Here is a 16,341-nt window from a genome sequence, read left to right on the forward strand (position 1 = left end):
ATTCAAGTATGACTACAAAGTATGACAACCTCTTTTGAAAGGTAACAGCATGAAATGAATGGAAGCAGGAAAACAAACGTTCTTTCAGTGATGGAGGGACTTAAAAGAAAACAGTTTAATTGTTCACTTTTTTCCACAAAATATACACATGAATCACACTTACCACTAAAAAAAAAAACACAAACCCATAAGCATTTATTTTGTTTTCCCCTTTAGCACCTGTTTTTTTTAACAGAAGTGCTCTTAAAAATAATTGTAAGAACAGGACAACCAGGAACATATTGTATAAAACATATGAGATAAAAAGTGAGATGACCTAACTTTTCCTTGTCTCTCGACCCTATTACTGAAATGGCTTAAGTCTGCTTATCCTCAAAACACCACAGTGTCTGTGACAGTTTAAAAGAAAATGCATTTTCTTATTTTGCAAATATTACAGCATGAGTGCGTTGCTTTTCAAAGTTGAGATGGGGACTTGACTTCTTCATACATGAAATAATAACATTTTTTATTATGGTTCTATTAACATTCGTGAATAAAATTCACACAGATTTCCAATGTATTTCAGAAAAAAAACTTGACCGTTTTGAAAGGTGGCTTTGATCCACAGTTGTTGTATAGCCAACTGCATAGACACACATATGCACAAACAAATGCAATATATGCATATGGGTGGTGCTCTTGCAAATCCCAATTAAATCAACATTCTTTAGGAATACCCACATACAAAAGTAAGCCATCTAAGTTGGTTATTTTCCACTACATGTACCTCATACAGTCCCTCGAAGAAAGTATTTTTGTCCTCTGTGCTCCACGATTCCCACTGACGTCTGACCTTCTTTCCTTCCTCCTTCTCTCCAGCCGAGGAGCCCAGGTTCCTTGCTGCTGACTTGGAATTTGCAGTAGGATTGCTGGCAGGAATTCCTGATGTGCCGCCAGATGCAGATCCTCCATTATCTGCTGCTGCAAAAAACACGACTGGTGTGAATATTAAACCAATATGAGGATTCACATATAAGGGAGGAACTAAGTCCACCTGGGAAAATTACAAGGATAATTCAAGCTATACAAATGATGGCAAGTCCCAATCCCTCTTTGTACCACAGATTCTGACGTGGCTTTTGGAAAAAGGCACAGAAATGTAATCTTGATTCTATGTTTGTCAGTTGTTGGCACCCCAAAGAACCTAATTCAGGGAGTCACTCAGGGAATGATTCAGGAATTTGCTGTTTTTGCAAGTAGTGAAGAAAGATTGGAAGCTTCAATAGCTATGTATAACGCAACAAGATTCCCCACACGTTAATTCCAAAGAATAAAATATATTTTAAATTCACCTCTGGAATGGTAAGTCTTCAAAAGACTGTTTAATCATTACAAACATTATCAACCAACCTTAAATATGTGATTTATTCACAAGAGAAATCAAACCAAGCATGGTATTTGGTTTGCCATTTTAACAGATTATCAGAATCCAGAAACCAGGGAGAAATCAAATGGAGAGCACTCAATTTTTTCCATGAAAATGTAAGTACTCAATAACTTACACTTCAAAAATACATTTCCTCCATTTTTTCTGAGAATAAGGATTGGACTGCCTTTATCAGTGCAGCATTGTTCCAACCCCCTGCCATGGGCAGGGATGCCACCCACTAGACCAGGCTGCTCAAGGCCCCGTCCAACCTGGCCCTGAGCACTGCCAGGGATGGGGCACCCACGGTTTCTCTGGGCAAACTGTTCCAGTGCCTCCCTGCCCTCACAGGAAAGAATTTCAACCTCACATCTAATCTGAACATACTCTCTTTTAGTTTAAAGCCATTACCCCTTGTCCTATCACTACACCCCGACAAAGAGTCCCTTCACAGCTTTCCTGTAGCCCCCTTTAGGTACGGGAAGGCCGCTGTAAGGTCTCTCCAGAGCCTTCTCTTCTCCAGGCTGAACTCCCTCAGCCTGTCTGTATAGGAGAGGTGCTCCACGCCTTTGATCATCTTTGTGACCCCCTCCTCCAGACTCAGTCTAGTAGGTCCATGTCCTTGTGCTGGAGGTCTCTGACCTGAACGCAGGGCTCCAGGTGGGGTCTCACAAGAGCAGGCCACAGGGCAACAGTCACCCCCCTTGGCCTGCTGGCCACACTGCTTTTGATGCAGCCCAGGATACATTTGGCTTTCTGGGCTGCAAACACACGTTTCCAGCACAAGTTGAGCTTCTCATCAACTAACACGCCCAGGTCCTTCTCCATCAGGGCTTCTTTCAAGCCATTCTCTGCCCAGCCCGTATCTGCACTTGGGTTTGCCCTGTCCCAGGTGCACGACCTTGCACTTGGCTTCAGCTCAGTTATCTTTTGAAATTCTGTTATCTGAAGCAGTTTGCATACCTGACAAAGTCTGTGTTACATAGCTAGGATAACCCAGTTCGATAATCTTGAATTATATTAAAATAGAAAAAGAGTATCAGAAGGATCAATTTTTAAAGGCTTGCTCCAATTTAAAGATTTGACGGACTTGTATGTAAATCTTAACTCTAACTACTCAGCTGCATTTCACAAGGAGTTCCTTGAGACTACAAAACCACACTGCTCCAAATCCTAGAGCAGCAGTATTTTCAAGCAACAGAGTATATATGAAAAAATTTAGAACAGAGTAAAACGCATGAAAGCACTTTTTTCCTGCAATAAGTATATACCTGATACATATTATGATATTGTGACCATTTTAAAGTTATTTTTTATTTCCAAAAACTGTTATTTGATCCTTTCAAAGAAAATTACTGCCACCACAAAGAAGCAAATAAGGCAAAGCATGAAATAGAGTCATGTAACTATAAGAAAATTCACCTAAAACAACTTCTGGGGAAAACAACCAACCAACCTCCTCTATTTCCTAAAACCTTCATCACAAAATAACTCAAAATTAAGGAATTTAATTCTGATACTACGAAGACAAAGTTAAGCAATTTATTTCTGATACTACAAAGACAAGTCTTCAAAAAATAATTAGAAAGATCTGAGACACTTTAACGGGTGGCTGAGAAGATAAACAGCTCTTTGTAAGACCCAGAATTGCTTCTTCACCCTGCAAATGTGAGACTGGAATATGACAATTTGCATGGGAAAGAAATACAAATCTCAGTATTTAAAATCTCTGGTCAAGAAAGGTGAATACATCAGTCTTCAACCTCAATGTACAACAACATCCTGTTGCTGCAAGCTCCCAGTGCAAAAGACCATCTTTATCACAAGACATCTACGGATTTCTACTGTGCAGCTACTCTTCTGATAGCAGACCTAACTTTCTTGCAAATCGTTTACAGGAACCACCTCTATATATACATCTATACCTATCTACGTATAGTTATTATCTATATAGGGATCTAGATAGGATAGATATAGGTATATAGATGTATTTTTTTTTATCATCTGTGTATACATGATCAAGTAAAAACCTAAGGTGAGATGCTGTAAGTACAGATTTTATCAAGGATTTCCTAAAGATTGTACGGCATAACTGGTACACAAAGTTTTCATGAAGTGTTTTTAATAGAAACTTAAGAAAGGACTATCAAAGCTATCAGAAAGGACTTTAAATTCTAGTGAGACTATAAAGTTCAGCAGATTTCCACTTAGCTGCATGTAAAAGATGAAATGAAAAGAACAATTCTATCAAGGATCCTCCCCTCAGGACATGCTAAGGAAGGACTCCACTGATCCAGCTTCTACCAAGGCTGCGTAGCTCAATACCGCTCCTTCATTGCTTTCGGTTTACTTACTGTTCTACAAGACAGAGTCCTGGAATGACAAATTGTAATCCTGGGAAGTTCATCACACTCTTTCTTGTTTTAAGCACAAATAAATCACTGTCCAGAGAAATGTTTACAGTAACGTGTGAAGATTTAAAAATTCTAATATCTTGTTACCTCCACAGAGATCTTACACGCCACGCAATTATTCCAGGAACAAAGGATTTTGCTCTACCATGTGTTTGCAGTATCTTCCTTGCTACTGTGCAGAGTAGTATCTATCCTTGCGTTACCACAATCCACTCTGCAGCTTACTGGATCTCAGTAAGGAAATGGAATGCAGTGTATTCTAAAACATAACATTATAAAACAATTGAGGATAAAGGCAAAAGTAAAAATAGTCATACATTAGTACATCTCACCCTATAAATTCATTGTTTCAATCTTACTGTGAGATTCTCATAATAGGCAAAACAGCTAACAAGTTTCCATCCTGTCAGTAATGACAGATGATAATCATCATTAAATCCCAACAACAGATTATTTAAAGTTTAACTAACGCATTAAAACAGAGTTCCATCGAGGCCAGCCGTACCCACAAATGCTGCAAAACTGCTGGAGAGGAGGGGAGCTTACTCAAACAACCCGGTTAGGTGCTTCTTCTACATACAGACATTTATGTGAGATCACTGCAGACAAGACAAAGACAAGACCGTTATCCTCACTCTGCCTACTCATCCTCCTAGGCTGTAGGTAGCATCTTTGTGTTTACTCTTCAATTTTACACTATCAGCTCTTAGATGCCAGCTGATTAGTATCTTACAGATTCTAGAGGCTGCCATTCAGCAGTTAATCCCCACTACACTCCTGTGTCTCAACATGCAGTCCAGTTTCCTCATTGGTGTTCTACAGGGTTAGCTGCAAAATGTGAACTTCTTCAGGAGTCACCAGTCAAATGCAAGGGGAAAATCAACTAGGAAATACCTTTAAAAATGAGATGACGCTTTCACAGATTCTTGCATGTTGTCACCCAAATTCGGAGTGTAAAACACTGAACTCCCTCTCCGAAGCACAGGATGCAAATGCCAACTTGTACCATGACATGAAGTTTCCTTCACAGCATGTTTCCTTGTTTTAGATTCTATACAAGCCAGTAACAAGGTTCAACTACACGGTACCATCTTTGAAAGCATTTCTCAGCAAAGACTGCCATTAAGAAGGCCACAGTAGAAAACGCTTTTGAGTATTTTTCCCCCTCACAAACCTGTACTAGTGCTTAGCAGTCTTTGGAAATGTACATCCAAACATTTGTTGCCAACAGAACTGGACAGGGTGCTAATAATCTATGGTTCCCAGATGGCTTCCAAATGCATTCTGCTATTCTCACGGCAGAGCATTCCTCGGTAGGCATCCACTCCTCAATTTTAATGAAAAAAAGCAAAGGCATGTCCCAACTTTCTTCCTGGTCATTTGTTAAACAAATCCCATTTTTAGCCATGTATCTTTCTGAAGTTAGATACTGCATCATGTACTTCAGAGAAGAAATGCATCAGATACACAGGAATTTAAGTGAAGCCATTTGTTCCATGGAAGGACCCAACAAAGCAGCAGCTAAATCCAATTTGCTTTCCTCTCCAAGAACTGTAGATGAGAAGAGAATACAGACAAGAGAAGGAGAGATACCAATACATTCCTTGCATGTCAATGCTTCAGTTTGAGGATTAACATTTTAACTGGGAAGTGGGTTTCGACCTTGTATGCCTCTGTGGCAAATGGCACGGGCTCCTAGGAAGGCCGATCCAGTACAGCCATGTTGTGTGTTCACACCGTATTGTGCTCCTCTTACGAATTAACATCCAAAGTTTTAAATAAAAGATGTCAACGTCCTACAAAGACAAATCAGTTTAGCTTCTTCCATCTCTTACTATTTTGAAGACTTGCAAAAGCAAGATATAGTCGAATGTTTTTAATCATATGCAGTGCCAGTTAGCAGCAGGAGTCTACACTCCTGATACATATGTATGTGTGTGCGTGTGTATAAATATATACGTATATAAACACACACACGTTACTATACTGAACTGAAGGCTCACTTGTCTATGGACAGCACACATTCAAGCAATCAAATAAAGTTGTATCTGAGCTAACCAAACATGACTGTAAAAAATAACGGTGGTTTATTATAAATTTGGTTACTCCCCCACCTCAAGTAATTCATTCTCTTGCTCTTCCATCAGAAAACACCCTTAAAGAGAAGAATGCATTGTAAGCACCTCGTACACGGCTCTCGCTGAACTCTGTGGTTGTGCAGCCACGTGCCTTGGAGGCAGCCACCTTTCAGTACCTACAGCATAGGGCACACCAAACAAAACCCTCCTCTCGTAGTGTGGAATGAGACTCTGCACGATTTCTGAGCCACTTTCAAGGGAAGGGAGGGAGGAAAAAAGCATAAATGAAAGCACCTCAGTTTAGGATGGGAAGAGAGGTACCAAGAGGAAATGAGATTGATAGAATTAAGAAGAATATTAGAACGAGGGACTGTGCTGGCAGTCTTTAAAACTGGCATTCATTCCCCAAAGAAATAATGCTGGAGGAATCGCATTTCACATGCAGGTTACGATACATTCTTCAGCATACAAATCTGCAAAGATATTATAAAATCATACAGCAAGTACATACACTGGGTACCTTGGTCTACACAGCCTCTCCACAGGAAGGCCCAGTAGTTAATTTAATTCACATACTACAGAACATGCAACTTTGTTGGGCCAAAACAAACTGTGAACTGCTTTCCAGTGAGTTTTATGCAATGCCCAAAGATTGAATGTTTTAATTCAATTAATGCTTTCAGCTGAGTAATTTATTTTTAAAGAAAACTGCTTATTACACGTTTTATGAATAAGTCTAGAGTAACAGCATGAAAGACGCTTTCAAGCTTCAGCTCGTCACCATTAGATTTTGTTACTATTTCCTCCCTGCTTCATTATGCATTCAGAAAATGAATAAAAACATGAAAATGAGAACGCCCTACTTTAGTTCCTAGTACATCTACAGCATACGATGGCAACATAGTCTGCATTTACTTTTACTAACGTGGTCACAACATACACACGTTTTCACCACTCACTGCTTCACAGTGCCACAAAACACACCTTAAAACCTGTGGCAACAGCATGGCATATCAGCATTTGAGAAGTAAACTCCTAGAAATGCCTTTTCTTCAGTGACCTTATATTGGGGCTGCTTCTTTTCCCTCAAAAAACCTTCCTGCATCTGAGCTCTCAATCAACTGACTGCACCCCACCAATCCTTCAGGTTTCTTCTCTGGTTTCGTGCACAAAAGTTACTTAAAGACTTACTTCCAAGCTATTCCACTACTTCCACTGTTTAGAGCACAGATTATGAACTTGAAATAATAAAAAGATGATCAATATTTGAAAATAAGATAATCATTCTAAAAAAAATACATATATTTAGATACTTGCGCAGGAACTTTGATAAACCTTTTAGCAATCAAAATGGTGTGACTTTTAGAAGCTAAACAGTTCTCGAACTTTATTTTACTATAATATTTTTACGTCATTTTTGCTCTAAAGTTAAAGTGCAACAACGGTACACAAAGATCCAGAATAAAAAACAAAAATAAAAAGTAAAGAAATCCATAATTAAACGTTGTATCAGGGAGATCTGAAAATTAGGAGTGTGTTTATTTATTTTACTAGGCAGAATTCGAGAATTATTATTAAATATCCTGTCTGAACCATAGTAAGATAAAGTCAGAAAGTCTGCAGCTGTTGAGCAGGCAAACTTTTCCTGCTGCATGCAATGAAGTTTACTTTAAGAATAATTTGTTTGCTGCAATAGAGTACCCTCAAAGCATAAATGCAAAAAAATTATAAGGGATCTGTTAGAAAATACTGCTATTTTCAAATGGCTTTTAAAGACATGATTGGGATAAATCAATGCCTGCTGTGTAACTACAATTTGAAAGAAATTAATTTTAATGATCACATTCCTTAATAATAGCCTTCAAAAGAGACTTCATTTTAGAATACACATATTCTAAAGGCAGGACCACTTTAATATAATTTCAAGGGTGACGTAGCTTTATTGAAAGATCACGACACAACCAAGTTTCTGGTTTCACCAGACCAAACGTAAGAATGGTCTTGACACTCCTGCTGGCCCATGGCACCATTACCTTTGCAGTCACCACCTTGATTGTGCCATGCAAAACGCAAAAGCTTCCAACTTTCGGAGCTGATACAAAGGACTGCAAATGCATTTGAGCTCTTCATCATTTTCATACTTACAGAGGAGGAGAAAGTTGGTGGGCCAGCAAGTGTAAGGACTTTTGTACAATCCTTATTGGTAATCTTCACTATTCAACCTGTTCCCTACTGGAAGCTAGCTCTGGGGGACGCTTCACTTGGAATGCACACCCCCAGAACTTCTTAGCACAAAACATTTCATTAGGGAGAATCCAGACAAGCCTGGAAAGTGTCTCTCCCTGTAAAGAGCTCCAATTCGAAAGGATTCCACTCCATGGCTCTGTTCTCCAAGATCTCACAGTTACAACCTCAGCCATATCAGCTGAGGCTGTTCTGACAGTTCAAAATGTGAAAGCGTAATTGTCATTCTACCAGTGACCGTTTCCCCCAATAACTGAAAGTTTCTCCAAACCTGACAGTATAGTCAGGTACAGTGATTGCCTATCTATGACCAATTACTGAAATATTAAAACCTGTTCTGCACGTATGATTAATACATACATTTATTATAGTTATTTTGGGATCTGAATTGCAAAACAGAGTCTGCTTTTCAACTGTATCAATACACCTCATTAAATATCATTCCGCTCCTCTAAAACGTAAGTGAATGTTTATGTACAAATACAAAAATATGAATATACGTGTACACATGTGCAAGATGCGCGTATTTTGTTCACATGTGCAGGCACTTCCAAAGCAATGGAACTGCAAATGCACATATTACACTCGGCCATTATGGGTAAAGGAGTATCTCCTCCCATTTAACGCTACTTACAACCCTTGAAATAATTGTCTGTAGCTAAAGACTCCTGGGTATTCCATCTGTTTGTTTATTTGGTTTAATGCAGCTGGGAGAAAATTTACGCAGGCCTTTCTGCTCTATCCCCCAACACCACACACGGAAGGTGTTCACTTAGATCAAAAAAGTTTAAGAGATTATAGAGGATTTATAAAGGTATTGAAAATATTCAATTATATACTGTGAAACAACTAAATTCAGTATTTTTTACATTATATGGCAATAACTAAAAGGTGGCAATATGTAAAACACTGCTTTCTTACTGCAACACAACACTGCCACAATTCTTAGTGTTTATCTAAAGTCCAGCAAGTGCATGCCACTGTAATGGACCAAAAAAGTGAGGTAACGTTCAATATACATTTATGCTACATGGAGTTTTATTTAGTTTCAGCAGACAAAAATAAATTCTGCTATTTCAAATCTTAAAGAAATTGACAAGTGTTATTCTTTTCAAAACTTAACAGAAAATAACACAAGAACTTTTGTGCAAGGTATCCAAAATTAGTCTCAAGCGCAGCTCCGCTACAGTACCAGGTGTCTGCCCGTAACTGCTGAGTACACACAATAGCACCAAGATATTCAAATATCCTTGCTCTTTTCCAGCTACTTCAGGAAGAAACAGCTTTGAAAAAAACATACTCTCATCCTCAATGCTAAAGTAAAAAAAAAAATGTACACGTATGTAAAAATATGCATGCATAGATGTATACAGAGCAACCTTATTAAAAAAAAAAAGTAGAAACATCAAATTGCATGAAAATCCCTTAAGTGTTCTGAAACAGTAATGCAGTACTAGTGACTCACAAAACCTTGGAAACAAATAGTTCAATATGTGTATTTAACTGTTTCAAAAATAGTTCCTTGAGTAAAACAGTCACACAAATGAGAGAAATCATCAATATCTTGTGGTTAGCTTTTTTCCCCTTTTTTTAAAACTACCACCCATTTAATATTTTGTTATTATTCAATGACAGAATGCAGAGTGCAGCCACCTGATTACACAGCTTGTTAGAGTCTAATTTCCTAACCAAAATACAGAGATTTCCTAAAACTCAAGAGACAAAATGCAGGAATTAAAGGTTTGCTTCAATAATGAAGGGCTTTTTTTTTTCCTCCCCTCTTCCACATACACATCCAAATCCCTCCATTTTTGCAAGTGCAAACGGGAGAGTGGGCAGCAGAGAAGCTGAAGCCTTGGGACACAAAGAAGATTTCAGCTACTGTGCGAAACAAGCCCCAGAACACCTTCCCCAAAACCAAACAAAAGATGGCATCTGCAGGAGGAGAATGACAACCCCCAAACACAGTGACCCACACCCCGCTCGCCTGCGTGTTCTGAGGGTTCCAAAATACTGTACCTTTGCCTTTTACAGCAGTGCTGCTGCCAACTGAAGAGGATGCCTGAGAATCCTTCTTCAGCCTCTTGCTCTGAGGTCTGACACTGGACCTGAGAAAATGATGCTGGTCCTGGCTGTGGGAGGGCTGGAGGGCAGCCGGGGCCTGGGCCAAGCTGGGGTTCGGTGAGGGGCTGCTGTTAGTGTTGCTGTTGATGATCTTCTCTTCTTTCTTTGTGCTGCTGCTGCCTGGAGCTGCCTCTCCTCCTCCTCCTGCCCCTTCTTCTTCCAGGGACTCCTCATCTCCTCCTGCTCTCTTGCCCAGCTTTTTCACCCCTTCCTCCCCGCTGCTCTCGCCCAGTTTCACCGTCATCCTGTTGGGGAGGAGAGAAAGAAAAGAGGGGGGCACAAAGTCAGGCCGGGGAGCCCACCAGAGAGGGGGAGAAACCCCTGGGCTGAGAGGGGAGAAGTTTAGCTGCAGAAATTCCTCTCAACATGGCCGCCGTTGTTTGTTACTAAATCCCCTTTCGTTTGCTGTCCCGACCCAACAACCTGTGCCGAGGGCGGGAGGGGAGAGCCCCGCGGGAATCCCCCCCAAAGCGGCCCAAAAGGCTGCGGGGCTCCCCCGGCAGCCCCCCGGAGGCCTTCGGGCAGCCTCGGGCGGAAAAAAAAAAATAATAATAATAAATCGCCGAGGCCAACTCGGGCGCTGGAAGCGCTCGGCAGGCGGCGAGGGAGGGAGGGAGGGAGGGAGCGAGCGAGGCAACCGCCGGGCCCGGCGGAGCGGGGCAGCGGGGCCGGGACCGGGGCTCGCCCCCATCCTACCCCTTGCGAAGCTGCGGGGGCCCGGGGGGGGCTCCTCGGCCTCCTCCCCGCGGGGCCCAGCCGGCCCGGCCCGCCGCGGGGGGGGGCTCCATGCTCCTCGCTGCGGCGGCGGCGGCTTCTCCTCCTCCTCCTCCCTGTGTGTGTGTGTGTGCGGCTGGGGCTGGGACTGGCCACGGCGACCAAGCTTGCCAGCTCCCCTCCGCCCCCACCCCGCACCTCCCGGCCCTCCCCAGGGGGCAGCCGGCCCCGGGCAGCCGGCCCCGAGCAGCGCCCGGCCGGCGGCGAGCCCGGCACGGCCCGGCAGGGGCCCGGCCCCCCGCAGCCCCCTCGCTCGCTTCTCGCCGCTTTTAGCTCAGGGGGCACCCCAAGGCCCCCCCCCCCCTCGCCTCCACGGGGCCAGCTCGGGGTTTTACACCCGCAGCTGCCGGGACAGCGCTCGGCACCCTGCGAGAGGCGGCGAGCAAAGCGCCCCAACGCCCCGGCTGCCATTTGGGTGCCATGCGGGGTGGCCTCGCTACCTGCGGAAACCTGCCCGGCACGGGGGTACCTGGAACAGAGCACCAGAACCTGCACACACACAGGAGCTTCAGGCATTAGACCCCGTTATCTGCTACAAGCCAACAGCAGTTTTTAGAGAGTGTAAAAACGGGCCTGGCACCAGATCCAGAAGTCAACTTCTACGAAAGAAACCCTTCCGCAGCAGAAGGGAGAAGTGGCGCTCGCAGTGCCTTATCGCCAGCACGAAGCCACAGTCCAACTTTAATTAAGGGCAAAGATAAACGCCAGTGGGAGAAGGAAATTCCAAATATCACTAATAAAATGATGGAATTCCAACGGATCGGGCTGATACCAGGATGGAGTGTTTTAAAGTAAGCCAGGTGCATCAGCATAACAGGGCACCTGGATGCGTGTCGTTACAGTGTGCGGGCTCTGTTCCTGTTACTAAAGTGTTATTTTTCCCTCTATCAGCTCTACCATACCTAGCAGCTCAGAACAATGCAGGGCAATGCTCCATTCTTTGCGAAAAGCCCTGTCAGCTGGTTTGAAGTGCAAATCTAAGTTCATATTAAAACTTCATATGGAACCTGACGGAGCCCCGATCGCCAACAGAAGTCTTCTCCGTGTAAAAAAGTCACAATATTTTCAGTCGCTGTGGTGACAGAAAGCTTCAAACCCTGACAGTTTGTGCTCAAAAATAAATGAACTTTGAGAGGACTCAAACCTCTCTGATCCCAATTTGAGTTGCATTCCCACAAGTCAGACGACGCAGCTGCTGCGCTGCCCCCAGCAATCCCTGCCAGAAGGGTTTCTCCCCCAGCACCACACGGCTCTGGGGCAGCCTCAGGACGCGTTAGGACACCAGGGCGGCCACCCCAGCACCCACCCCCCTTGGCAGCATCCTGGCCAAACCCCCCAGCGGGGGCTCTCCCCGTCCCCTCCCCCCCCGCTGTTTTCGCTTTCCCTTTTGCTTTCAGGCGCACCCCCCCCCACCACACCGCCCTCGTCCAGCGCCGCTCCCAAAACCCCGGCTCCCCCCGCACCCCCAGCGCCGCCCCCTCCCGCTGCCGGGGGCTCCGGCCCCAGGGACCCCCGTGGGCCCCGCGGAGCCGCCCCCCCCCGGTGCCCGCAGCGTTACCTGCCGCATCAACGCCGCCCCGCAGCCTCCGCGCTCCGGCTCTCCCGGCGGCGGCCGCTGCGGCTCCTCCGCCCCCCGCAGCGCCAGGCACCCGCAGGCCGCGCCCCAGAGCCGCCAGCTCGGGCGGAGGCCGGCGCGCCCCGCGACCCCCGCGGCCTCCAGCGGCCCTCCCAGCGCTGCCGCCGGCCGGGGCAGGCCGCCTTGCCCCGCCGCTCGCCGGCCGGCCTCAGCGCCCCCGAGCCGGAGCCGCGGCTCCCTGGCGGGCCGGGGGTGGCTGCGGGGCGCTGGGTGCGGGGCGCCGGGCGCTGGGTCCCGCCGCGGTTCCGCTTCCTCCTCAGCCTGCGCCGGGCCTGGCCGGGCGCGCCGGGCCGCCCCTGGCGGGACCCCAAACAAAGGCCGCCATTGGCTGGCGGCACGCGGGAGCGAGGCGGGAGGCGGGGCCTCGGCGCCGACGCCGGCCAATCGGCGCGCGGCGCGGGGAGGGTGACGGCGGCGTCCGGAGGGGGAAGAGGCGGCAGCTGGGGGCCGGCCGACGGCGAGGCCGGCCCCGCGAGCTGGCTGCTGATTGGCTAGGAGGGTGGCTGCTGGACGGTGTCTGGATTTTCATTGGCTAGAGGGATGTTGATTTGCATGCGGCGCTGTATTTATAGCGCCCGCCGGAAGAGGAGGTGCTTCCAGTAGTGAGGAGCGGGGCGAGGGGTGGGGGCGCGCTGGGCTTGGCGCCGGGGCAAATATTGTGGGAGTTCTTACAAAGAACAGCGTTAGAAGTGTAGCTGAGCACTGGATGCTTGCCCACAGAGCTGCCAAGACTGGGCCATCCCGAAATGGCAGCCGTGCTTCTGGAAGGCTCTGAGCTGAGGGGGGCCCGCAGGCTGAGCGTGCTGCTGAGGTGCTTGGTTAGCAGCACCTTTGTTACCACTTCAGGAATTTAATTAGCGTTTTCTTCTTCAGTGTTGTGATGTACTGAAAGCAATAAATGTAAAATCTCCTGGGAAAGCCTGTCATCGTCCCAAATTGAAGTCTTCTTGTGATGTTTGAGTTCATACATGTATCATTAGGTGGGCTAGTGAGTTTTGCTTTGTAAATGATCTCCAGGATTAAGGGAGCTTTATTCAGTGATGGTTGAAATAAGTGAGGGTTGAATTAGATTAGTGCATGAAATCTTTTGTCCTGTTTTCCAGTGGCCATTGTTTTGCACTTAGATGTGGCAATCTCATGTTAACTGATAATGAAAATAATTTCCAAAAATCTTAAATTTTTGTATGAGATTTTTTTTCTTTAATAGCTGTTAGTAAAGTATTCATGGAAAAAATATTGGATACCCATCTGTTTAAAACTTCCTGAATATCCTAGCAGGGTAGGATGCGTTAGTCCTGTTCTGTTGAGGAAAAAATCATAATCTGTAGCTTAGGAATCAATGCTTTAGCTGTTTGACCTTTATAATGGCAGGTAAATTGTGGAAGGCAGGGCTCCTGTGGAGAGTGTCACAAGTAATTCTCATGACAGTGAGCTAAATTTAAACACGCCTCAGGCTTTGTCATCTCTAAATATGCTGTAAAGCATAGCTATGAGTAATGAGTATATTGTTGCAAATTGAATTCTTAAACCAAGAAGAGCCAAATAGCTTAATGGTCTTGTCACAACTGTAAAGCTTTGTATTTAAACTTACATGTTAGTTTGAGAGTATTTTTTCGGTCTTGTTAGAATGTAGTGCAAGATCATATGGTTTATATCAAATATTCTTGCCACTTGATTTGACCACAGCCAAATTTAACATTACTGACAGGAAATGATGCATTCTGCATTTACAGTGATGTGTAGTTCATTTCCATGGTTCTTCACAAAAACATGTGAAGGTGCCTTCAGTTCCCCACGGAGCTCAAAGTTCCCATTCTCTGTAAATAACTTCATGTGCTTGAATAGCCCCATTGCCTCAAGTAGACGGTTATGGTGTAAAATTGCCGATGTGCATAAATGTCCATGAAAGAGACTGAATAAAAAGGCATTAGATGAGAGCTGAGAGAGAAGGGGAAGGTTGAGATGTCAAAAGACACTTGAACTTTTCTTCATTCTGTTTTAGTGGTAGGGAGGTCTCCATGATCACGCTTGTGTAAACCTGCACAGATACAAAATGCAAACAGTCCCTGTTTGTTGCCATTGTTCTCTGGACTAGGCAAGAACCCTAACTTGGTTTGTTGGGCATCCTGTGTATTTTAAGGTGAATAAATTGTGTGCACTGCATACTTATTGTCTGTGGTAGTCTCAGTTTGCATCTCAAGTGCGTGATTATTACACTAATCACAATATGAAACTACTTATTCAAAGGCCTTAAAAACCATCAACATAGATGTTTTCCTGTATTTTACTTTTAGGTCACTTAGCTGTTACATTTCATAATTTATTTGTTCATACAAAGCTCTTAAATTCCTTAATCTAGCAAATGATAATGGATGATTTTTGTTAGCAAAGCAGTTCTTTCCCATTCAGGTAAGAGGATTTAAACCAAAGGTCAGACATCTGTTGTTAATCTTTCATGTCTTACTAAATAGGAGTCACCTAATCACAGCTGTACTTTTTTTCTCAGCAGCTGAGGTCAAGCCCTTAGAGGAAAGGCTAAGATCCACTGTGACTGCTGCCGAAGCACGTTCTTGGTGTGCCCTGGGGCCTCAGGGTCTCTGCAGTGATCAGGCCTCTTTCATGAGGGCAGTACTGAGGTGAGGGAAGGCCACAGCATCCTGGGATGCTCTGCTTATGAGATAATAACCTTTGTTAAAGGTTATTTAACCAGGCGTATGTAGTTCAGGTATCAGGCAGAACTTTGTGTAACAGTGGAACCAGGTAATTGTGAAAGCTGTGAGATGGTGACCTGAGCATAGCAGGTCAGTGGTTTTAGATCATGGAATAACTTAGGCTGGAGAAGACCTCTGAGGTGGTCTGGTCCACCCTTTAACGCAGCCCTGCCAAGGACACTGTTCGGCCGGGTCACTGAGCGCTGCATCTGAGTGCTGTTGAAGCCCCCCAGGGACGGTGCCTCAGCCCCTTCTCTGGGCAGCCCGTCCCAGTACTTCACAACCCTTCCAGTCAAATTTTTCCTAAACCTCTCCTGGTGCAACTCGAGGCTGTTTCCTCTTATCTCTCAGTATGTGGGAAAAAGAGACTGATCCCTGATAGCTCCCTTTAAGGTGTTAAGGTCTCCCCTGAGCCTCCTTTTCTCTGGGCTAAACAACCCCGCACCCCTCACTGCTCCTCAGGGGACTTGTTCCCCGGACCCCTCACCAGATTCGGGCGTGCCCTGGCACCTCCGTGTCCTTACAGCGGGGTTCGGGCTGCCGGCGGGGCAGGGCCCGGCCTCGGGGCTGCCTCAGGCCGTGCCCGGGGGGCGCTCTGGGGCCGTTTCGGGCCGGCTGGCCCCGTTGTCACGGCAACGCGGGGCCGCGCAGTGCGCGCTGCCGTCCGCGGCGGGCGGCCCGGGAGACGGCGGCGGGAGCGCGCTGAGGCTCGGCCCGGGCCCGGTTGCTGAGGACGGGTGCGTGCGGCTGCGGGGCGGCGGGGACCCGGGGGGGGGTGAGGGGCGGGGGGGGCCTGCCCGGGGCCTGCTCGCGGCGGGGGGCGCGGCCGCAGCCTCGGGGGCCCGCGGGCGGCTTCGCGGGGGCGGCTCGGGCGGGCCCCGGGGGGTGAAAGCGGCGCTTGTAGGCGCTGTAAAGTTACAGCTCGGCTTTCTGGCGGGAGGGGGGTCGCGGG

The 16,341-nt window shown here is 45.9% G+C and overlaps 1 protein-coding gene and 1 long non-coding RNA gene across 5 annotated transcripts in view; both read right to left on the reverse strand.

Annotated features, from left to right (window-relative positions):
• CRAMP1 (cramped chromatin regulator homolog 1) overlaps positions 1-12,956 on the reverse strand; it is a 42,839-nt gene extending 29,883 nt beyond the window's left edge. For 2 of the 4 annotated variants that reach the window (XR_003500656.3, XM_027468935.3), the window contains exons 1-3: positions 10,965-11,150; positions 10,164-10,513; positions 770-963 (exon numbers count right to left, since the gene is read on the reverse strand). Coding sequence is in view for 3 of the 4 variants with exons in the window: in XM_027468935.3 (XP_027324736.2) it covers positions 770-963; positions 10,164-10,513; positions 10,965-11,056 (636 nt within the window). In the remaining variant the exon portion in view is untranslated. Of the gene's footprint in view, positions 1-769; positions 964-10,163; positions 10,514-10,964; positions 11,153-12,600 lie in introns of those variants that run through there. The other 2 variants (XM_027468937.3, XM_027468936.3) reach the window with 2 other exon arrangements.
• Positions 12,957-14,232: 1,276 nt separating this feature from the next.
• Positions 14,233-16,004, reverse strand: LOC139998714 (uncharacterized). The gene is made up of 2 exons (XR_011803472.1): positions 15,877-16,004; positions 14,233-14,716 (listed from the first exon to the last, which is right to left on the reverse strand). It is a non-coding gene; the product is annotated as an uncharacterized lncRNA (long non-coding RNA).
• Between the last annotated feature and the right edge of the window lie 337 nt (positions 16,005-16,341).

The sequence above is a fragment of the Anas platyrhynchos genome, chromosome 15 (assembly GCF_047663525.1).
Source record: "Anas platyrhynchos isolate ZD024472 breed Pekin duck chromosome 15, IASCAAS_PekinDuck_T2T, whole genome shotgun sequence".
Taxonomy (NCBI): domain Eukaryota; kingdom Metazoa; phylum Chordata; class Aves; order Anseriformes; family Anatidae; genus Anas; species Anas platyrhynchos.